Source organism: Oncorhynchus mykiss, chromosome 11 (genome assembly GCF_057628025.1).
Source record: "Oncorhynchus mykiss isolate SJ-2025 chromosome 11, ASM5762802v1, whole genome shotgun sequence".
NCBI lineage: Eukaryota > Metazoa > Chordata > Actinopteri > Salmoniformes > Salmonidae > Oncorhynchus > Oncorhynchus mykiss.
This window is the reverse complement of record NC_143032.1, coordinates 62,592,457-62,613,602: the sequence shown is the minus strand read 5'-3', so window position 1 is coordinate 62,613,602 and position 21,146 is coordinate 62,592,457. Positions and strand designations below refer to the sequence as shown.

Sequence of the window (21,146 nt, the reverse complement as noted above, 5' to 3'; positions counted from 1 at the left end):
CTGACTTGCCTAGTTAAATAAAAATAATAAGCTAAGAACAAATTCTTATTTACAATGATGGCCTACCCCGGACGATACTGGGCAAATTGTGCGTCGTCCTATGAGACTCGCAATCACGGCCGGTTGCGATACAGCCTGGATTTGAACCACGGTGTCTGTAGTGACGCCTCAAGCACTTAGATGCAGTGTCTTAGACCGCTGCACCACTTGAGACTTCGGGCTCAGACTAGCCCTGAGAGACGGCTATAGACAACACCTGGTTGTTACATGAAGGATGTTTTTATTTAGATCTTTAACAGAGACCATACACAATCAACATCTCAGTACCTACACATGAGTCGACACGTAAGAACCTTTATTGAACCAGGAAAAGCCCATTGAGATCGAGTCTCTTTTTCAAGGGAGGCCTGGACAAGAAGGCAGCTACAAACAATATATTAGAATTAAAACATCAATTCAACATGAAAAAAAAGCATCTACACTCCTGTAACAGTCTCCCTTATTTATTTGTTTTATTAAGTCAGTGGCCCTAACATATCTAGATGAAGCATTGGTTGTAGACTATTCCATGCCCCTGTAAGTAGCAATCCCCTAGCAGGCCCGGTAACTGCTGGCGGTGAAGGAGACCAGACTACAGAGTTAAAATGCTTTGTAGATGAACACATACAAATGTAGCTTTCTGCGCATATAAAGTGAGGTCCAACCTGCAATGGTGGGTGAGTGACTTGGCATTTGTAATAAAGAGTAAGGATGCATGACAGGAGGCTGCATGCATATACAACAAGTCACCATAATCAATTACAGAGAGAAAAGTGGCCTGATCAATCTTCTTTCTGGCCATAAGCGGGAAGCAAGCCTTATTACAAAAATAAAACCCCAATTTCAATTTAAGCTTCCTCACAAGATTATCCAAATGAACTTTAAAAGTCCTGTCATCCAACCATATACCTTGGTATTTGTAGGATGACACTTTTTCAATGGATAAGCCACCAGATGTGACAATGCTAACCTTCTCTGGCTGAGTGCTAGCTCTGTTAAAGGTCATGAATTTAGTTTTTTGTACATTCAATACCAGTTTGAGACCACAAAGGGAGGCCAAAAGTGACAAAAGCAGTCTGGAGCTCTTCAACAGCCTGAACCAGAGAAGGTGCACATATGACGATCATCTGCATATAGATGCAGCTTTACTGGTTGCATCCCATTTCCCAAATCATTAATACACATTGAGAACAACAAAGGAGCTAAAATGGAACCCTGGGGCACACCTCTATTAATCTAGACTTGTGATTGTCAGCATGTACATATTGGTTTAGGAACTGTTTACTGCCCCGTTACCGAGTCTAGCTAGCAACAATTCATGGTCAACTGAATCAAATGCCTTTGATAAATCAATGATAAAAAGCAACATTGTGCTGCAGTTGTGGTACTGTGCTCTGATCTAAAACCAGACTGAACCCCGCTCAGTATGTTCTCTTCAGTTAAGATGTTTAACTGAGTTCATTAGGGACTTGTGATCTACCTGGAGCTCAGTTCCTTTTAACACATATACACACAGTCCAGACAAAGTACTCATAAGAGCATCCTTTACCAAAGGTGCAAATATCTATCAGGTGCAGTAATGTATTACCTCTATCATACATCTGTCATAGTAAAGAAAACTATTTCTTAATAAAAAATTTTTTAAAACAATGTTTGAAGCTACTAAGTAAAGTAGCTTGTTTAGGGCCATCTTCAAATCAATTTAACAGCTGCGCCCTGCTGTTTCATGTTTCAGAAGTTGGAACTATATAGGTATTTCTATGCCATAAACGCATAGAGCACATTTGAGAATTTACTCACAACCATTACATATAGCAGTGTGTCTCGCTAAGATAGGAGACACTGCATTCACATTGATTTAAAAAGAGATACTTCCCTAGTGCTACTGCAGCTTTTATATTGTATTTCTTCTCCTTGTTGGTATATGGGTTACTTTTAAAACCGTGTTGTGCTGCTTTCACATAAGATTCACAGGATGTTGCCTGTAAGAACAATTGTCCCTACAGTCATTTCTGTATAATTGTTTTGTGTGGACCCCAGGAAGAGAAGCTGTTCTCAAGTAACAGCTAATAGCAATCTAAATATAAAAATACAGTCAGTGCAAACAGACTAAAGTAAAGCCAGAGGGGGATTTGCTCCAATTCAAATAAGGCCCAGTGTTATTGGCTTTAAATCACTCAGGTCGCAGACAGTCGTGTCAGTACTCACAGGCAGCTCCACCAGACTGGTCCAAACCATCCCTTACTGGCTTCCGGTGTGGATAAAGCCAAACTCAGTGAGCAGCGCAACCAGGAGGAAGACCGCGTAGAAGAGCAGGAGGAAGATTCCATAGGACCGGCCCATGTGGAAACAGTGCAGAGGAACTAGGATGAAGGAGAGGACCAGAGAGAGACCCAGAGAACCTGCTAGAACCCAGGTCAACAAACCTGCAGGTTCAAACTAGGGGGTGGGGATTAGAGAGAGAGAGAGGGGGGGGGGGGGGGTTGAAATAGGGTAATACCAGTCCAATCATGTGGAAACTGAAAAAAGGTGTTGCACAGAGTTCAATATCGGGACGGCTGCTATTCTCTCTCATTGATAAACATTTTCATTTATTTCCTGATAAAACTCCTATCCTATGCACTTCAGACAAAGACATTTCTCTGGTCACTACCTTTCTACAAATGTTTATAACACCCAATTACAAACTCAGCTCATATATATATATATATATATATATATACACACACAGTTGAAGTCTGAAGTTTACATACACTTAGGTTGGAGTCATTAAAACTAGTTTTTTAACCACTCCACAAATTTCTTGTTAACAAACTATAGTTTTGGCAAGTACATTACTTTGTACATGACAAGTAAGTTTTCCAACAATTGTTAACAGACAGATTATTTAACATATAATTCACTGTATCACAATTCCAGTGGCTCAGAAGTTTACATACACCAAGTTGACTGTGCCTTTAAACAGCTTGGAAAATTCCACAAAATGATGTCATGGCTTTAGAAGCTTCTGATAGGCTAAGTGACATAATTTGAGTCAATTGGAGGTGTACCTGTGGATGTATTTCAAGGTCTACCTTTAAACTCAGTGCCTCTGACATCATGGGAAAATCAAAAGAAATCAGCCAAGACTTCCGGAAAAACATTGTAGACCTCCACAAATCTGGTCCAACGCCTGAAGGTACCATGTTAATCTGTACAAAGTATAAACACCATGGGATCACGCAGCCGTTATACCGCTCAGGAAGGAGACGCGTTCTGTCTCCTAGAGATGAACATACTTTGGTGCGAAAAGTGCAAATCAATCCCAGAACAGCAGCAAAGGACCTTGTGAAGATGCTGGAGGAAAAAGGTACAAAAGTATCTATATCCACAGTAAGACGAGTCTTATATCGACATAACCTGAAAGGCCACTCAACAAGGAAGAGGCCACTGCTCCAAAACTGCCATAAAAAGCCAGACTACGGTTTGCAACTGCACATGGGGACAAATATCGTACTTTTTGGAGAAATGTCCTCTGGTCTGATGTAACAAAAATATACCTGTTTGGCCATAATGACCATCATTATGTTTGGAGAAAAAAGGGTAAGGCTTGCAAGCCAAAGAACACCATCCAAACCGTGAAGCACGGGGGTGGCAGCATCATGTTGTGGGGGTGCCTTGCTGCCGGAGGGACTGCTGCACTTCACAAAATAGATGGCTTTCATGAGGAAGGGAAATTATGTGGATATATTGAAGCAACATCACAAGACATCAAGTTAAAGCTTGGTCGCAAATGGGTCTTCCAAATGGACAATGACCCCAAGCATACTTCCAAAGTTGTGGCAAAATGCTTAAGGACAACAAAGTCAAGATATTGGAGTGGCCATCACAAAGCCCTGACCTCAATCCTATAGAAAATATGTGGGCAGAACTGAAAAAGCGTGTGCGTGCAAGGAGGCCTACAAACCTGACTCAGTTACACCAGCTCTGTCAGGAGGAATGGGACAAAATTCACCCAACTTATTGTGGGAAGCTTGTGGAAGACTACCTGAAATGTTTGACCCAAGTTAAACAATTTAAAGGCAATGTTACCAAAAACGAATTGGGTGTATGTAAACTTCTGACCCACTGAGACTGTGATGAAAGAAATAAAAGCTGAAATAAACCACTCTCTACTATTATTCTGACATTTCACATTCTTAAAATAAAGTGGTGATCCTAACTGACCTAAGACAGGGAATCTTTACTAGGATTAAATGTCAGGAATTGTGAAAAACTGAGTTGAAATGTATTTGGCTAAGGTTTATGTAAACTTCTGACTTCAACTGTGTGTGTGTGTGTGTGTGTGTGTGTGTATGTATGTATATATATATATATATATATATATATATATATATATATATATATACTGCTCAAAAAAATAAAAGGGAAAAAATAAAAGGGAACACTAAAATAACACATCCTAGATCTGAATGTATGAAATATTCTTATTAAATACTTTTCTTTACATAGTTGAATATGCTGACAACAAAATCACACAAATATTATCAATGGAAATCAAATGTATCAACCCATGGAGGTCTGGATTTGGAGTGACACTCAAAATTAAAGTGGAAAACCACACTAGAGGCTGATCCATCTTTGATGTAATGTCCTTAAAACAAGTAAAAATTAGGCTCAGTAGTGTGTGTGGCCTCCACATGCCTGTATGCCCTCCCTACAACGCCTGGGCATGCTCCTGATGAGGTGGCGGATGGTCTCCTGAGGGATCTCCTCCCAGACCTGGACTAAAGCATCCGCCAACTCCTGGACAGTCTGTGGTGCAACGTGGCGTTGGTGGATGGAGCGAGACATGATGTCCCAGATGTGCTCAATTGGATCCAGGTCTGGGGAACGGGCGGGCCAGTCCATAGCATCAATGCCTTCCTCTTGCAGGAACTGCTGACACACTCCAGCCACATGAGGTCTAGCATTGTCTTGCATTAGGAGGAACCCAGGGCCAACCGCACCAGCATATGGTCTCACAAGGGGTCTGAGGAACTCATCTTGGTAACTAATGGCAGTCAGGCTACCTCTGGCGAGCACATGGAGGGCTGTGCGGCCCCCCAAAGAAATGCCACCCCACACCATGACTGACCCACCGCCAAACCGGTCAGGCTGGAGGATGCTGCAGGCAGCAGAACATTCTCCACGGCGTCTCCAGACTCTGTCACGTACTCAGTGTGAACCTGCTTTCATCTGTGAAGATCACAGGGCGCCAGTGGCGAATTTGCCAATCTTGGTGTTCTCTGGCAAATGCCAAACGTCCTGCACGGTGTTGGGCTGTAGTAAGCACAACCCCCACCTGTGGACGTCGGGCCCTCATACCACCCTCATGGAGTCTGTTTCTGACTGTTTGAGCAGACACATGCACATTTGTGGCCTGCTGGAGGTTATTTTGCAGGGCTCTGGCAGTGCTCCTCCTGCTCCTCCTTGCACAAAGGCGGAGGTAGCGGTCCTGCTGCTGGGTTGTTGCCCTCCTATGGCCTCCTCCACGTCTCCTGATGTACTGGGCTGTCTCCTGGTAGCGCCTCCATGCTCTGGACACTACGCTGACAGACACAGCAAACCTTCTTGCCACAGCTCGCATTGATGTTCCATCCTGGATGAGCTGCATTACCTGAGCCACTTGTGTGGGTTGTAGACTTCGTCTCATGCTACCACTAGAGTGAAAGCACCGCCAGCATTCAAAAGTGACCAAAACATCAGCCAGGAAGCATAGGAACTGAGAAGTGGTCTGTGGTTACCACCTGCAGAACCACTCCTTTATTGGGGGTATCTTGCTAATTGCCTATAATTCCACCTGTCGTCTATTCCATTTGCACAACAGCATGTGAAATGTATTGTCAATCAGTGTTGCTTCCTAAGTGGACAGTTTGATTTCACAGAAGTGTGATTGACTTGCAGTAACATTGTGTTGTTTAAGTGTTCCCTTTATTTTTTTGAGCAGTGTATATATGAAAGGAGTACTGAAGCTAAGAGCAGACGTACCGTCACCACTGGCTCGTTGTTAAACATCTGCATCAGACAGCCAATGCCCACTCCAATCAGCATGTCTGAGAGGAACACGATCAAGGCAGAAACATGATTCATACACATAGCAGAGGTACACACACTCGCATTTTGCTTTTCACAGTCAAAACACACACACTCCCATTATGCCTGCACAAACATGTCCAGAAGACACACAAAAGGATACTAAAGATGATTCCCCCAAAGCAGGCTGATATTGCCATCTGAGGGTATCCCTGGCGAGCGATGGTGACGTCAGAAAAACTATCTGGAAATAAACAGATTCAACACTACAGCAAGCAAGCAGTCTGTCTGTCTTCTGTTGAATGATTAGTAGGGGAGTGCAGATCACCTCAGTTTGTGTGTATGTGTCTCACCCCCTATGCTGTTTCCCCAGGCCAGCAGTGTGAGACCCAGTAAATTGTTGGACAGACTGAAGACCACACCGAGCATGTGCAGGATACTGACCACCTCCAAGGCTGCAGCACTGATCCATATCGCACTCACCACAAAGCCCAGCAGAGAGAACAGCTATGGAGAAACCCCACACACATCATACACACTCACCACAAAGCCCAGCAGAGAGAACAGCTATGGAGAAAAACCACACACATCATTCACACTCACCACAAAGCCCAGCAGAGAGAACAGCTATGGAGAAAAACCACACACATCATACACACTCACCACAAAGCCCAGCAGAGAGAACAGCTATGGACAAACCCCACACACATCATTCACACTCACCACAAAGCCCAGCAGAGAGAACAGCTATGGAGAAAAACCACACACATCATTCACACTCACCACAAAGCCCAGCAGAGAGAACAGCTATGGAGAAAAACCACACACATCATACACACTCACCACAAAGCCCAGCAGAGAGAACAGCTATGGAGAAAAACCACACACATCATACGCACTCACCACAAAGCCCAGCAGAGAGAACAGCTATGGAGAAAAACCACACACATCATACACACTCACCACAAAGCCCAGCAGAGAGAACAGCTATGGAGAAAAAACACACACATCATTCACACTCACCACAAAGCCCAGCAGAGAGAACAGCTATGGACAAACCCCACACACATCATTCACACTCACCACAAAGCCCAGCAGAGAGAACAGCTATGGAGAAAACCCACACATATCATACACACTCACCACAAAGCCCAGCAGAGAGAACAGCTATGGACAAACCCCACACACATCATACACACTCACCACAAAGCCCAGCAGAGAGAACAGCTATGGAGAAAAACCACACACATCATACACACTCACCACAAAGCCCAGCAGAGAGAACAGCTATGGAGAAAAACCACACACATCATACACACTCACCACAAAGCCCAGCAGAGAGAACAGCTATGGACAAACCCCACACACATCATACACACTCACCACAAAGCCCAGCAGAGAGAACACCTATGGACAAACCCCACACACATCATACACACTCACCACAAAGCCCAGCAGAGAGAACAGCTATGGAGAAAAACCACACACATCATACACACTCACCACAAAGCCCAGCAGAGAGAACAGCTATGGACAAACCCCACACACATCATACACACTCACCACAACACCTAACAGAGACAACAACAGTTATGGAAAGAAGGAATGTGTCTGTGTATGTGTTCTTACTGAGTGGTATGGCGGGGGGTGGTTGTTGGTGGTGGTGAGGAAGACTATGGCGGAGAGGAAGAGGCCAAAGAGCAACGTCAACGCCCAGACAGGAAACTGATCCTCGATCTGATACATCCCGTCTAGAGAGAGAAAGTGACACCAGTCCAGTGGGTTAGCCCACTTCTTCTGGAGAGGATGTCACATTTTACAGAATAGAGATTGAGGTTCTTTGACCACACACCCATACATAGTAGTGGTGCGCAGATCAGCTGTTTGTTCACCTGCACCGGCATGCAATTGCTAACAACGCATCCGCAACCGCCAGACTATATGTGATAAAGTGAAAATATGAAGACCGCACCCAACCCTAACCCTCTAATATAGAAAATGCGCTGTAGGCTACAGGCAGAGATGGCGGAACAATTTTTTGGCAGAGGGTGCCTGATGTAGATACATTTCTGCTTATTTCTGACATTTTGGTAGGCTGTGTGTTAGTCAACTTGTCTATAATTATATATATATATATATATATATATATATATATATATATATATATATATATATATATATATATACACAGTGCCTTGCGAAAGTATTCGGCCCCCTTGAACTTTGCGACCCTTTGCCACATTTCAGGCTTCAAACATAAAGATATAAAACTGTATTTTTTTGTGAAGAATCAACAACAACTGGGACACAATCATGAAGTGGAACGACATTTATTGGATATTTCAAACTTTTTTAACAAATCAAAAACTGAAAAGTTGGGTGTGCAAAATTATTCAGCCCCTTAAGTTAATACTTTGTAGCGCCACCTTTTGCTGCGATTACAGCTGTAAGTCGCTTGGGGTATGTCTCTATCAGTTTTGCACATCGAGAGACTGAAATTGTTTCCCATTCCTCCTTGCAAAACAGCTCGAACTCAGTGAGGTTGGATGGAGAGCATTTGTGAACAGCAGTTTTCAGTTCTTTCCACAGATTCTCGATTGGATTCAGGTCTGGACTTTGACTTGGCCATTCTAACACCTGGATATGTTTATTTTTGAACCATTCCATTGTAGATTTTGCTTTATGTTTTGGATCATTGTCTTGTTGGAAGACAAATCTCCATCCCAGTCTCAGGTCTTTTGCAGACTCCATCAGGTTTTCTTCCAGAATGGTCCTGTATTTGGCTCCATCCATCTTCCCATCAATTTTAACCATCTTCCCTGTCCCTGCTGAAGAAAAGCAGGCCCAAACCATGATGCTGCCACCACCATGTTTGACAGTGGGGATGGTGTGTTCAGGGTGATGAGATGTGTTGCTTTTACGCCAAACATTGGCATTGTTGCCAAAAAAATGAATTTTGGTTTCATCTGACCAGAGCACCTTCTTCCACATGTTTGGTGTGTCTCCCAGGTGGCTTGTGGCAAACTTTAAACAACACTTTTTATGGATATCTTTAAGAAATGGCTTTCTTCTTGCCACTCTTCCATAAAGGCCAGATTTGTGCAATATACGACTGATTGTTGTCCTATGGACAGAGTTTCCCACCTCAGCTGTAGATCTCTGCAGTTCATCCAGAGTGATCATGGGCCTCTTGGCTGCATCTCTGATCAGTCTTCTCCTTGTATGAGCTGAAAGTTTAGAGGGATGGCCAGGTCTTGGTAGATTTGCAGTGGTCTGATACTCCTTCCATTTCAATATTATCGCTTGCACAGTGTTCCTTGGGATGTTTAAAGCTTGGGAAATCTTTTTGTATCCAAATCCGGCTTTAAACTTCTTCACAACAGTATCTCGGACCTGCCTGGTGTGTTCCTTGTTCTTCATGATGCTCTCTGCGCTTTTAACGGACCTCTGAGACTATCACAGTGCAGGTGCATTTATACGGAGACTTGATTACACACAGGTGGATTGTATTTATCATCATTAGTCATTTAGGTCAACATTGGATCATTCAGAGATCCTCACTGAACTTCTGGAGAGAGTTTGCTGCACTGAAAGTAAAGGGGCTGAATAATTTTGCACGCACAATTTTTAAGTTTTTGATTTGTTAGAAAAGTTTGAAATATCCAGTAAATGTCGTTCCACTTCATGATTGTGTCCCACTTGTTGTTGATTCTTCACAAAAAAAATACAGTTTTATATCTTTATGTTTGAAGCCTGAAATGTGGCAAAAGGTCGTAAAGTTCAAGGGGGCCGAATACTTTCGCAAGGCACTGTATATGCAGCTTCTCTTCTGTCATTATATGTTGCCCCAGAAGACTAAATAAACTCTTGCTCGCCAGAATAATGTCAGAAATCGATAGAATTAATGTTTCAATCTACTTGACATTGGTAACGTTCTCGGTCATCTCTGATTCTTTCGTGGAGCAGTTTAGGGACTGGGGAGAAAATAAATTAACTAAAAAAAATGAAAGATTTTCTCTGCAAAATTTCCAAATGACATCAGTTTGACCAGTTGTAAGGAAATAGAAAGCTGTGAAAATGACCCAACAGGTTTCTGATAAGATTTCAGTTCGGCTTAGATGCACATTTTATGTGGTTTAAATACTAGCTTTTATGATACTGATGAAGATATCACCTCTACAGCAGTGGAATGGCATCAAACAACTGGAAAACATGTGTTTGATGTATTTTATACCATTCCACTAATTCCACTCCAGCCTATACCACAAGCCCGTCCTCCCCAATTAAGGTGCCACCAACCTCCTGTGCTGTACAGATTGTATCGAACTGCACTTTCACATTCTCTGAAGATGCTGAAAGAAATAAATCATATTTCTCCACTCCTGTTCCCATATCCACATTTTTCCTACATTTGGTGTATAATTTTACTGCAAGATAGCCTTAATATTAAAATGATTAAGCATATGTGAGAGGTTATAGCCATACAGTCAGTGTCCAGATTTCAGTTTCCATTTAACCCATCTGAACAGTAGGCAGTCCAGTTCCCTTGGCGTGCCATAGGCCTATTTGAAGTCCCTGTCTTGTGACTGTCAAATTTGTACAGGGCCTCACAATCACCACACAGCTGGCAATGCTGTCATCCTCTTAACACTTTTCTGGTCCTCCTTTCCCTTTATTTTCAACTCTCCATTTCACAGTTTCTCTTAATTAAAAACTCTGCCTCGGTGGATTGACATTAACTTTCTCTGCCTGTTCGCAAAAGCTATTTGGCATGCGTAACGCCTTGATCACACCGACAGCGTCACTGAGCAAAATGTTACACATCATCATCTGGATATGTGTGTAACAAAATTTCAACCTTCACCTTCTGCTACCATTTCTGTCAAGCCGTCTACACATACAGTTTGACGCATACGTTCAACGTAAGCACCACACAACGCACTGCAACTGCCTCTGCAACGCCATGCTGCCAGGCAAATGCAGTGTTCCATTGGAAATGAATGTACTTCTGGTGTACCAGAATGCAATGCTGCTGTTGGTGTGATCGAGGTGTAAAGCTTACACTTATGCACTAATACCAGATAGGTTTTTCTTTCACTATTCTAGGCTAAATGTGACCTATAGATATAAATAGCACAAGAATTCAACATTTGTGGATTTTTTAAGGAATGAAACCCAGGTGGGCAGCAGATAACGAGTTAACCTGCGCTTCACTAACACACAGGCATGTAGACTTACACTCTCCAGAACGGAAGGTGAGCACACACACCAGTGGTGCGGTGATCAGGTGGAGGCAGTTTAATGGTCTTCTCCAGTTCCTGTCTTCTTTATCAGGATCCACCACTGGAACAGTCAGCAGCAGCAGCACCTCCAGTGGCATCTGGTGGACAGGGGAGAAACTGCAGCTCAGTAACCACACATTCAAGCACACAATGATGCTCCTCCTGTCCAAATAAAAACATAAGTGCTCTGTTCACAACCCCTGTCATAACACTGACTCCTAATTATTACAGTTCTGCCAATAGAAAAGTGCAAAGACATTCAGATCTGCAAATAGAAAAACACACAGAGTCATGCATGCACACCTTTAGTATTTTGATGGCCCTCCAGCACCAGGACTTCCTCCTCCAGATCCTGCTGTCCACCGGGTTGAGAGAACTCAACAGGATGGAACTGGTTGATTCACAGTAGGGCAGCAGGGGACAGTACTCACTGTCTATACATGCACAAACACAAACACTTGACTGGATTGATTCTCATAGCACACCCCAGCGGAATAACTTAGTAGAATGTACACATGATTGTGGTTGTTACCGTAGTCCTCCTGGATGCTGCTATTAGATATAAGAATTGCCTCATCATCGGACTCAGACGACTGGAACTCTGCACACAGATATGACTGTCAGACACACACACACAATCTTGTATAGCTAACCTTGTGGGGACACACAATTCAGTCCCATTCAAAAGCCTATTTTTCCCTATCCGTACTCTTACCCTAACTCTAGCTCCTAACCCTTAATGTAATTCCAACCCTAACACTAATTCTAACCTTAACCCTAAACCCCCTAGAAATAGCATTTGACCTCGTGGGGACTAACAAAATGTCCCCAATTGGTCAAATATTCGTTTGTTTACTATTCTTGTTTGGACCAGAATAATTAAACACGTCCACCAGGTGACTCTCACTGTGTGTGTGTCAAATTAAAACACATTTTATTTGTCACATTTGAGTTATTTCACAGTTAGTGTAGACTAACTAACTAACAATGCAGAGTTTGTTGTGTGTGTGAGTGTGTTACCTGGTACATGTGTTGAGCTCTGGATGGAACTTCTGGTCGCTGAGTGTTTCTGATGACTGTAGATGTAGGCACTCGCGATGACTGTTATCACATACACCACATATAGCCCCAGGTACCCTACAGAGAGAAACAAACACCTTATTCTTATTTCACCCCATTCACCCCAGTGTAAACAGTCCTAACTTCTGAAGTGCACTGAATACTGTGTCTAGGTCTGTAATATTTTGACTGGGTTCAAGCTTGAGGGACACAGAGGCATGACTGATAGATGAACCTGAAATAGAGAGAGGTTTGGTGTTGTGTAGCTCCCAGGGTAATGTTGACTCCTACAACCATGACACAACTCTTATTCAACTCTAACGCAAGAAGTCTAACCCAACTGTGTGTGTGTTTACCCAGTGTCTCTCCCAGTGATATAGTTCCTCTGTAGAGGATGATGACGGTCCAGAAGACAGCAGCCATGTAGAAGATGACATCACGCAGGAAGGGGCGGGACGCCACAGTGAAGGGTTTGACCAATGACACAGCCCCGGCAACCACAGTGGTTACGAAGATACCCGCTCCTACGGACAGAGGGAAAGAGGGATTAAAGGAGCAGGTCTACTCTGACTGAACAGTGCTTCTATAGCAAGGCGTTGTATGTGTACGTACCAAACAGTGCTCCTATAGCCAAGCCAGCAGTGTGTGGACGGGAGAAGGCCACTGTGGCACTGAAGACATCTGGGGCTCCGTTACCTAGCGCCAGGAACGTAACACCCTGACACACACTGTTAGGGGAAACACTTCTGGTGCTAGAGTAGAGTTTGTTTGTGAGTGTATTTGTGTGTGTGTGTCTGACGAGATGATAATTTAAGCAGATTTAAAGAAATATTCATGAAAATATGTTGAATGCGATACAGTGTGTGTGTGTGCTGTAGAGGGATACAGCCACGTTGTGTGTGAGTTGAAGGGAGGAGGAGATGGCTGAGAGGTTGGGACAGAAGCTGAAGATAGAAAAAACATAGATGCGCCTTAAGTCAATCAATAGTTAACCTAGAACCCCCCAGCCTCAAACACACAGTATATAACAACAGTCTGGGGGACATTTGCTTTCTCTGTGATACATGTGATCAGTCACATGACCAAATCACAAACATTAAAGTAAGTCTCATCTCCCTGAGAGGAAACCTTAACCATGACACACTCATCTCAGGTGGTCAAGTGACTAGGCCCATCCCACTGAGCACAGACGTCAATTCAACGTAATTTCATTGAAATTACATGGAAACAACATTGATTCAACCAGTGTGTGCCCAGTGGGATGTGACCATATCGCTATTGTAACCCTGCAGTCAACGAAACACAACCACAAACATCACTCTCTTTACAGCCAGCGTACAGCGAGAGACAGAGACTGTTACGAAACTCATGTTTCTCAGTCTTATAGAGAGTCTGTAAACTTAACTTACAGGCTGTAAAGACATTATAAACAGAGCATGTAAGTGACACTTACAACTTTGATGCAGTCAGTCCCAGAACTATGAACAAGAACAACAACCAAATAATCTGTAGAGAGAGAAGAGGGATCGAGATGAAAGATTAGTTCTGACATGGCCAAAACGTCAATGTTTAAAATATTAAATTACTTTTATATCAAATGGGCAGGTGTCGCATCTCTTCTTCCCCACAAATAACTAGTGTAGCCTCTACTACTAGGCCTACAGCCTGGGCCTCTGGGGTAACCCAGACTGGGTGGACACCCTGAGGACAAATCCTCAGTTAAACACTTGTCGTGGAAATGTTTAACCAAGTGAGAGAGACTTTGTAATTTCTTCAAACAATCATCTTTATTTAATAAGATTTGCAATAATGAAGCTGGTCAACCATACACTCTGAAGTGGAAGGCTGAGAGCTCAACCATACAAAAAATACAGAGGTCTTACAGCAGACCTAATATAGCTGACCTAAACATGTTTAGTCATGACTGGTTCCTCCCCTGCCCGGCAGATCGGGGCATCCCAAGCTACCTTGTGTTCATCTTGTGGTTATGTGTACCAGGTGATGTTCACCCCCCCTCCATTTGGCTTAGTTTGTCAGAAGCAAAGTTGATTAGAAACAATAGCAAGTTTGTTCTGTTCCGCAGGCTCTCTATCTTGAGTTGCGCCATGTCCTTGACCACACACTCAGAGGGTCTTCAGGGAGCTAGAGGGGAACCATCCTTTTGCAGAAGCACAGCATTGGTAGTTATGAAAATCTCTTAGCAATGAGATTTCTTACTATTGCCAAGCTCATAGTTGTTAACTATCAATATTCATACAGATATAATCAACAAAGCAGGTAAATATGTAATTTTTCCCTCACTGCCTGATTTCATGACTCTGTGTTTTACTGCATGGCTCAGTTAAAGCTGATGTAAATCGAGCTTTATTAGAGGAAGTTCTACTCAGAACAGAGGGAAGTATCCGTTACTAGCTTCTGTTGAGGTTGCTTCAGCTTCCTTATTTCAATTTAAGTCATTCTGGGTAGTAAGAGCACCTGCTAATGACAAGACACACACACACACACACACTTACACAGAGTGTGATGGTGAGGGGTGTGAGGTCGGGTGGTAGTAGACAGAAGGTCATCTTGAGGTAGTTGATGAAGCTGTCTTCCATACTGCAGTCTGGGGTGGTCTTCACAAACGCACAGCGATCAACAGCACTCAGGTTCATCACTATGGCACACTGAAAGACAAATGCATGCCCACACACACACACACACACACACACTTCATCAATACATCACACTGGAGAGGGGATAAGCTTACTAAGAAATAATGGTTAAATCTGGATACTGACAACCATCATCTCTCACACTGAGCTCAACACAGACAGCTTAGCTGAGAACCTAATAAAAACAAAGCAGTGCTTGAAGGGAACAGAAGACCCAGTGTTGTTGTGATTCTGGATGGCCAGATAGAGTAGCTTGCAACAATGACAAACATTCACTAGCTAGCTAACGAACAACTGTAATGATGTATTTGAGAGACAACAAGTGCTCATTGTGCAACTTATTGTTTTCATTAAACATTGGAGATGTTTCATGTTGTCAACAATCTAAGACAACCCTGTCTGTTTTACCCCTAGTAGCGCACATGTCGTTTTGTTGCTAAACAACCAACCCCTCTATACAGCCTGACATTGAAGGTGTCATAAAACCATTTTTCCTATAGGGAAGTTCAGAAACACTTCCCTAATTTTAAGTGTTTCTAAAATCCCCTATAGGAAAAATGACTGGTGGAAATAACGATTGGAACCATTTAATTCTTCTTCGATGAGGTTTAACGCCAGTTGGCATCCAATATGTTGCATTACCACCACCAACTAGACTTGAATACAACTCCTTTATACTTTGCTTGAACAAAATAAATAAACAAACAAATAGCCTAAAATCTAACACTATACTCAAAAAAAAATAACACCACCCTACTTCACTATTTAAATATATTAAGTCCTACCTCAGGCCAACAACCTGAAAGGGTGGGACATCACCACTTAACACATTTATAGCAATGGTTATCAACTGTACTGCAGGGATGGAACGTAAGTCGCAGAAAATTGTGGTTGTGGTGGCAGCTGCAGAGAGGTATTTGGGTGTGTGAGGCTTGACATCAGAAGAGTGGCTTCCTGGAACTCTTCTGATGTCTTCTGAACCATTGCTATAAAATGCTAAAAATCCAATCTTACCGAAACATATTTCACTTGTTGGTTCATCCCTCTGTACTGGTACAGATCTACTACTCACACCACTCCTCTCAGGGTCCATCCCTCTGTACTGGTACATATCTACTACTCACACCACTCCTCTCAGGATCCATCCCTCTGTACTGGTACAGATCTACTACTCACACCACTCCTCTCAGGATCCATCCCTCTGTACTGGTACACATCTACTACTCACACCACTCCTCTCAGGGTCCATCCCTCTGTACTGGTACAGATCTACTACTCACACCACTCCTCTCAGGACCCCTCCCTCTGTACTGGTACAGATCTACTACTCACACCACTCCTCTCAGGGTCCATCCCTCTGTACTGGTACAGATCTACTACTCACACCACTCCTCTCAGGGTCCATCCCTCTGTACTGGTACAGATCTACTACTCACACCACTCCTCTCAGGGTCCATCCCTCTGTACTGGTACAGATCTACTACTCACACCACTCCTCTCAGGACCCCTCCCTCTGTACTGGTACAGATCTACTACTCACACCACTCCTCTCAGGGTCCATCCCTCTGTACTGGTACAGATCTACTACTCACACCACTCCTCTCAGGGTCCATCCCTCTGTACTGGTACAGATCTACTACTCACACCACTCCTCTCAGGGTCCATCCCTCTGTACTGGTACAGATCTACTACTCACACCACTCCTCTCAGGGTCCATCCCTCTGTACTGGTACAGATCTACTACTCACACCACTCCTCTCAGGATCCATCCCTCTGTACTGGTACAGATCTACTACTCACACCACTCCTCTCAGGGTCCATCCCTCTGTACTGGTACAGATCTACTACTCACACCACTCCTCTCAGGGTCCATCCCTCTGTACTGGTACAGATCTACTACTCACACCACTCCTCTCAGGGTCCATCCCTCTGTACTGGTACAGATCTACTACTCACACCACTCCTCTCAGGGTCCATCCCTCTGTACTGGTACAGATCTACTACTCACACCACTCCTCTCAGGATCCATCCCTCTGTACTGGTACAGATCTACTACTCACACCACTCCTCTCAGGATCCATCCCTCTGTACTGGTACAGATCTACTACTCACACCACTCCTCTCAGGGTCCATCCCTCTGTACTGGTACAGATCTACTACTCACACCACTCCTCTCAGGGTCCATCCCTCTGTACTGGTACAGATCTACTACTCACACCACTCCTCTCAGGATCCATCCCTCTGTACTGGTACAGATCTACTACTCACACCACTCCTCTCAGGGTCCATCCCTCTGTACTGGTACAGATCTACTACTCACACCACTCCTCTCAGGATCCATCCCTCTGTACTGGTACAGATCTACTACTCACACCACTCCTCTCAGGATCCATCCCTCTGTACTGGTACAGATCTACTACTCACACCACTCCTCTCAGGGTCCATCCCTCTGTACTGGTACAGATCTACTACTCACACCACTCCTCTCAGGATCCATCCCTCTGTACTGGTACAGATCTACTACTCACACCACTCCTCTCAGGGTCCATCCCTCTGTACTGGTACAGATCTACTACTCACACCACTTCTCTCAGGATCCTCCCTTTTGACCCATCTTCCTCTACTTTCTTCACTGCCTCAGCAGTTGACAACTTCAGTTGACAACAACCCTGGAAACCTCAACCTGCCTCTCTCGCATGGGACATTTCTGATCCCCAGCCACATGGGCACCCCTACAATTAACACATACCACTACTTTCCCCAATGCTACACATTCCTTTGTCTCATGTCCTTCTGCACTCTTCTCACACCTAGGGACCTCCCTCCTACACACATGCCCATAAGCTTGACACCTGTAACAATGTAATGTATTCGGCACAAAAGCTTGTACAGAACAACTTATATATCCTATCATCACTTTGTCAGGCAAAGGCTCAACATCAGAACTCAAAATAACAGACAATGACTCTTCTGTTTCAGCACTCTCATCACCCTGTCTGTGTCGCACAAAACGATGAGCATCACAAACACCCGGAATCTTCCCCATCAGTTGGTCAACTTTTACATTTACTGCTACCCCAGTAATCAATCCTTTCAATGGCACCCTTTTCTTGAGAGCAAAACAATTCACATTTCTTGCCCCCATTTGTTTAATGTGGAGTGCCTTTTCCCTCTGACCAGCAGAATCACAAACAATTATCACAAGACCACTTCTGGTTACCCTCACCGATTCCACAGCACCCAACTCTGTTTTCACCCACCCTGAAACCACAAATGGATCAGCCAAAAGGCAAGGGTCCACTTTTTCCAAAAACTTCAATCCTACTGTCACAGACTCATCTTTATCCTGACCCTTGGTGCAAGCCTCAGGCTCCGAGAACTTCACCACACCTACCACCTCCAATACTTCGCCCTCATTCACTTCCATTTCTCCTCCTGTCTTCAGCTCACTCTGCTTACACTTTCTGCCACTCTTCTTTAACAAACCATCTCCCTTTTTTCTGCCATTTTTAACCGACAAGCTCACAGTCTTCCTTTCTCTCTCTCTCTCTCTCTCTCAGACCTCCTCTGCCTCTCTTTTTCCCTCCATTCCCCCTCCGTATTCCAAATATATGTCTCCTTATGATAATACTGCACTTCTCCTGACATACATCTTGTTCTTGCTTTCTCAATGGACAACATTTAACCACTGTCACAATCTCAGTACAATCAGCACGAACCCCTTGGGATGTCGGATCCATTTCCTTATTTGACTGCTAGGTTTTATGGGTATTATGAGTCATACTGTGGTACTCTATTGGGCTGGTGAAAACAATATAGGCGTATTTACTTTGTGCGGATAAAGGAAAGAGGAGAGCTATTCTAGATTATTGAGATGCACCCAAAATGTCCATTTTTAAAAAGGAAGTTTTTTTTGCTCATATACACCAATCACGATCAAGTGAGATCAATTTAAAAAAGCGCATGTTCATGTCTTATACTAATTGGAAGAGTAGCTGAGTAAAGCTGAACTCAGTTTCTCTTATATCAAGGCAGAATTTAGTATTGATAACTGTTTGCGAGATTAGCAACAACATTGAATCACCATCAGTCAATGATTCTGAAAACGCTTACCTGTACCAACGTTTGTCCAGTAGAACTGCGGAAATGCATTATTTTAATAAAAACTTGTATCGACTACAACCACAATTTTTCTTCTTTCGTTGCTCAACCCAAATGAGCTTGTGCCAATTTATTCTCCCTTTACGTAGTATATCAAGGCCGCTATGTGTCAAGTTGAGCAACACAAACAAACAAGGAAAAAGTCGGTGGTTGTATTCGATACGTTTTATTAAAAGTATGCATTTCAGCACCCCTCGGAAGGACCGCAGGTGTACAGGACAAACATAGGTACAGGTAAGCGTTTTCAGAATTGACATTTTTACAAGTATCGATTGCTGATGATTCATTGTTGTTGCTAGCAAATCGTGCGACCAATTATCAATACTCAACGCCTGTATATTAGATAAAGTTTTCCGCTCTACTTGAAGAGTTGCACAGTTAGCCGCACATCACCCCCCAAAAAATTGAGTTAAAAGTCAGACTTATGGTTGAAATCTAATTAGATAAACAATATATACAAAAGTATGTGGACACCCATAAAATTTGTAGATTTGGCTATTTCAACCACACCCGTTGCTGACAGGTGTATAAAATTGAGCACACAGCCATGCAATCTCCATAGACAAATATTGGCTGTAGAATGGCCTTACCGAAGAGCTCAGTAACTTTCAATGTGGTACCTACCCCAGGAAGCAACGTCAGCACAATAACTGTTTGTCTGGAGCTTCGTGAAATGAGTTTCCATGGCCAAGCAGCCGACACAAACCTAAGATCACCATGCGCAATGCCAAACGTAAGCTGGAGTGGTGTAAAGCTTGCTGCCATTAGACTCTGCAGCAGTGGAAATGCGTTCTCTGGAGTGATGAAACACGCTCCATCTGGCAGTCCAACAGACAAATCTGGGTTTGGCGGATGCCGGGAGAACGCTACCTGCCCCAATGCATAGTGCCAACTGTAAAGTTTGGTGGAGGAAGAATAATAATCTGGGGTTGTTTTTCATGGTTCGGGCTAGGCCCCTTAGTTCCAGTGAAGGGAAATCTTAATGCTACAGCATACAATGACATTCCAGACAATTGTGCTTCCCACTTTGTGGCCATTTCCTGTTTCAGTTTGCTCTTGTGGTTGAATGGAAGCAAGTCCCCGCAGCAATGTTCCAACATCTAGTGGAAAGCCCTCCCAGAAAAGTGGAGGCTGTTATAGCAGCAAAGGGGGGAGAAACTCCCTGTTAATGCTGATGATTTAGAAATTATATTTGACGAGCAGGTGTCCACATACACTACATGACCAAATGTATCTCACTAACCTTGTATGTGTTTCCCTGATGGAACATCGCGAAGTGCGTGCCCACCATAGTACCCACGGACAAGCGCAGGTCAGCACCGTCAGGGGATCGGTCTGGAGACGGAACTACCCCGGTACCAGACTCTCCGGAGCCCAAGCCATAAATATATTGAAAACACAACAGCAGCAACATGGAGATAAAAACAACCCGAGATTTCATCATTTATTCCGTTCAAGGATTGCGTCCATTCCGAGACTGGGTGCGTTCGGTTCAGATCAAACCTAAGAATAGAATACTGGGGACGAAATGAAAGTGTCACTAATTGCTGTAAGCTAAATGTTGCAATGAAAAGTTGAAGGCTGCCTGATCAGCAAGAATTAACAGATTGACCAACCCTTTGTTACAGCCACCTCTGTTATGTAGTCGTTGCAAATATACGCGCAAAGCTCTTCTTCTTGTAGTTGTTGACACCATTTATGTTTGAGTGTTCGCAAAGTCCGTGAACATTATGTACAAAATCATCTGACTCGCGGACTCTCCAAGCCTGCGTCATCAGTGTTACTTCCTTAAAACACGTGACGTCCACACTTAAACCCACCCGACAATTGTAGTGGGGACAAGGCAGACGCCTTCGTGTGTGTGTGTGTGCGACCCACTGACCGCTGCAGTCTCAGA

General features: G+C 43.7%; 1 protein-coding gene across 5 annotated transcripts; it reads right to left on the bottom strand.

Annotated features, from left to right (window-relative positions):
- Window positions 1-260: 260 nt before the first annotated feature.
- LOC110536132 (mitochondrial sodium/calcium exchanger protein) lies at window positions 261-21,141 on the bottom strand. Of its 5 annotated transcripts, none has more exons than XM_036935983.2 (15): window positions 20,493-21,141; window positions 14,948-15,100; window positions 13,888-13,940; window positions 13,321-13,378; window positions 13,047-13,152; window positions 12,791-12,958; window positions 12,396-12,512; window positions 11,908-11,976; window positions 11,679-11,809; window positions 11,332-11,473; window positions 7,723-7,844; window positions 6,447-6,600; window positions 6,257-6,337; window positions 6,049-6,113; window positions 261-2,478 (listed from the first exon to the last, which is right to left on the bottom strand). In XM_036935983.2, the coding sequence occupies exons 1-15, from the start codon at window positions 20,691-20,693 to the stop codon at window positions 2,281-2,283; spliced, it is 1,818 nt and encodes a 605-aa protein (XP_036791878.2). In that variant the 5' UTR covers window positions 20,694-21,141; the 3' UTR covers window positions 261-2,280. The 5 variants fall into 5 exon arrangements, 3 of the variants coding, with proteins under 3 accessions (XP_036791878.2, XP_036791880.2, XP_036791882.2); XM_036935985.2 differs by lacking the exon at window positions 20,493-21,141 and adding an exon at window positions 19,874-20,380; XR_005034692.2 differs by lacking the exon at window positions 6,447-6,600.
- Window positions 21,142-21,146: the final 5 nt, after the last annotated feature.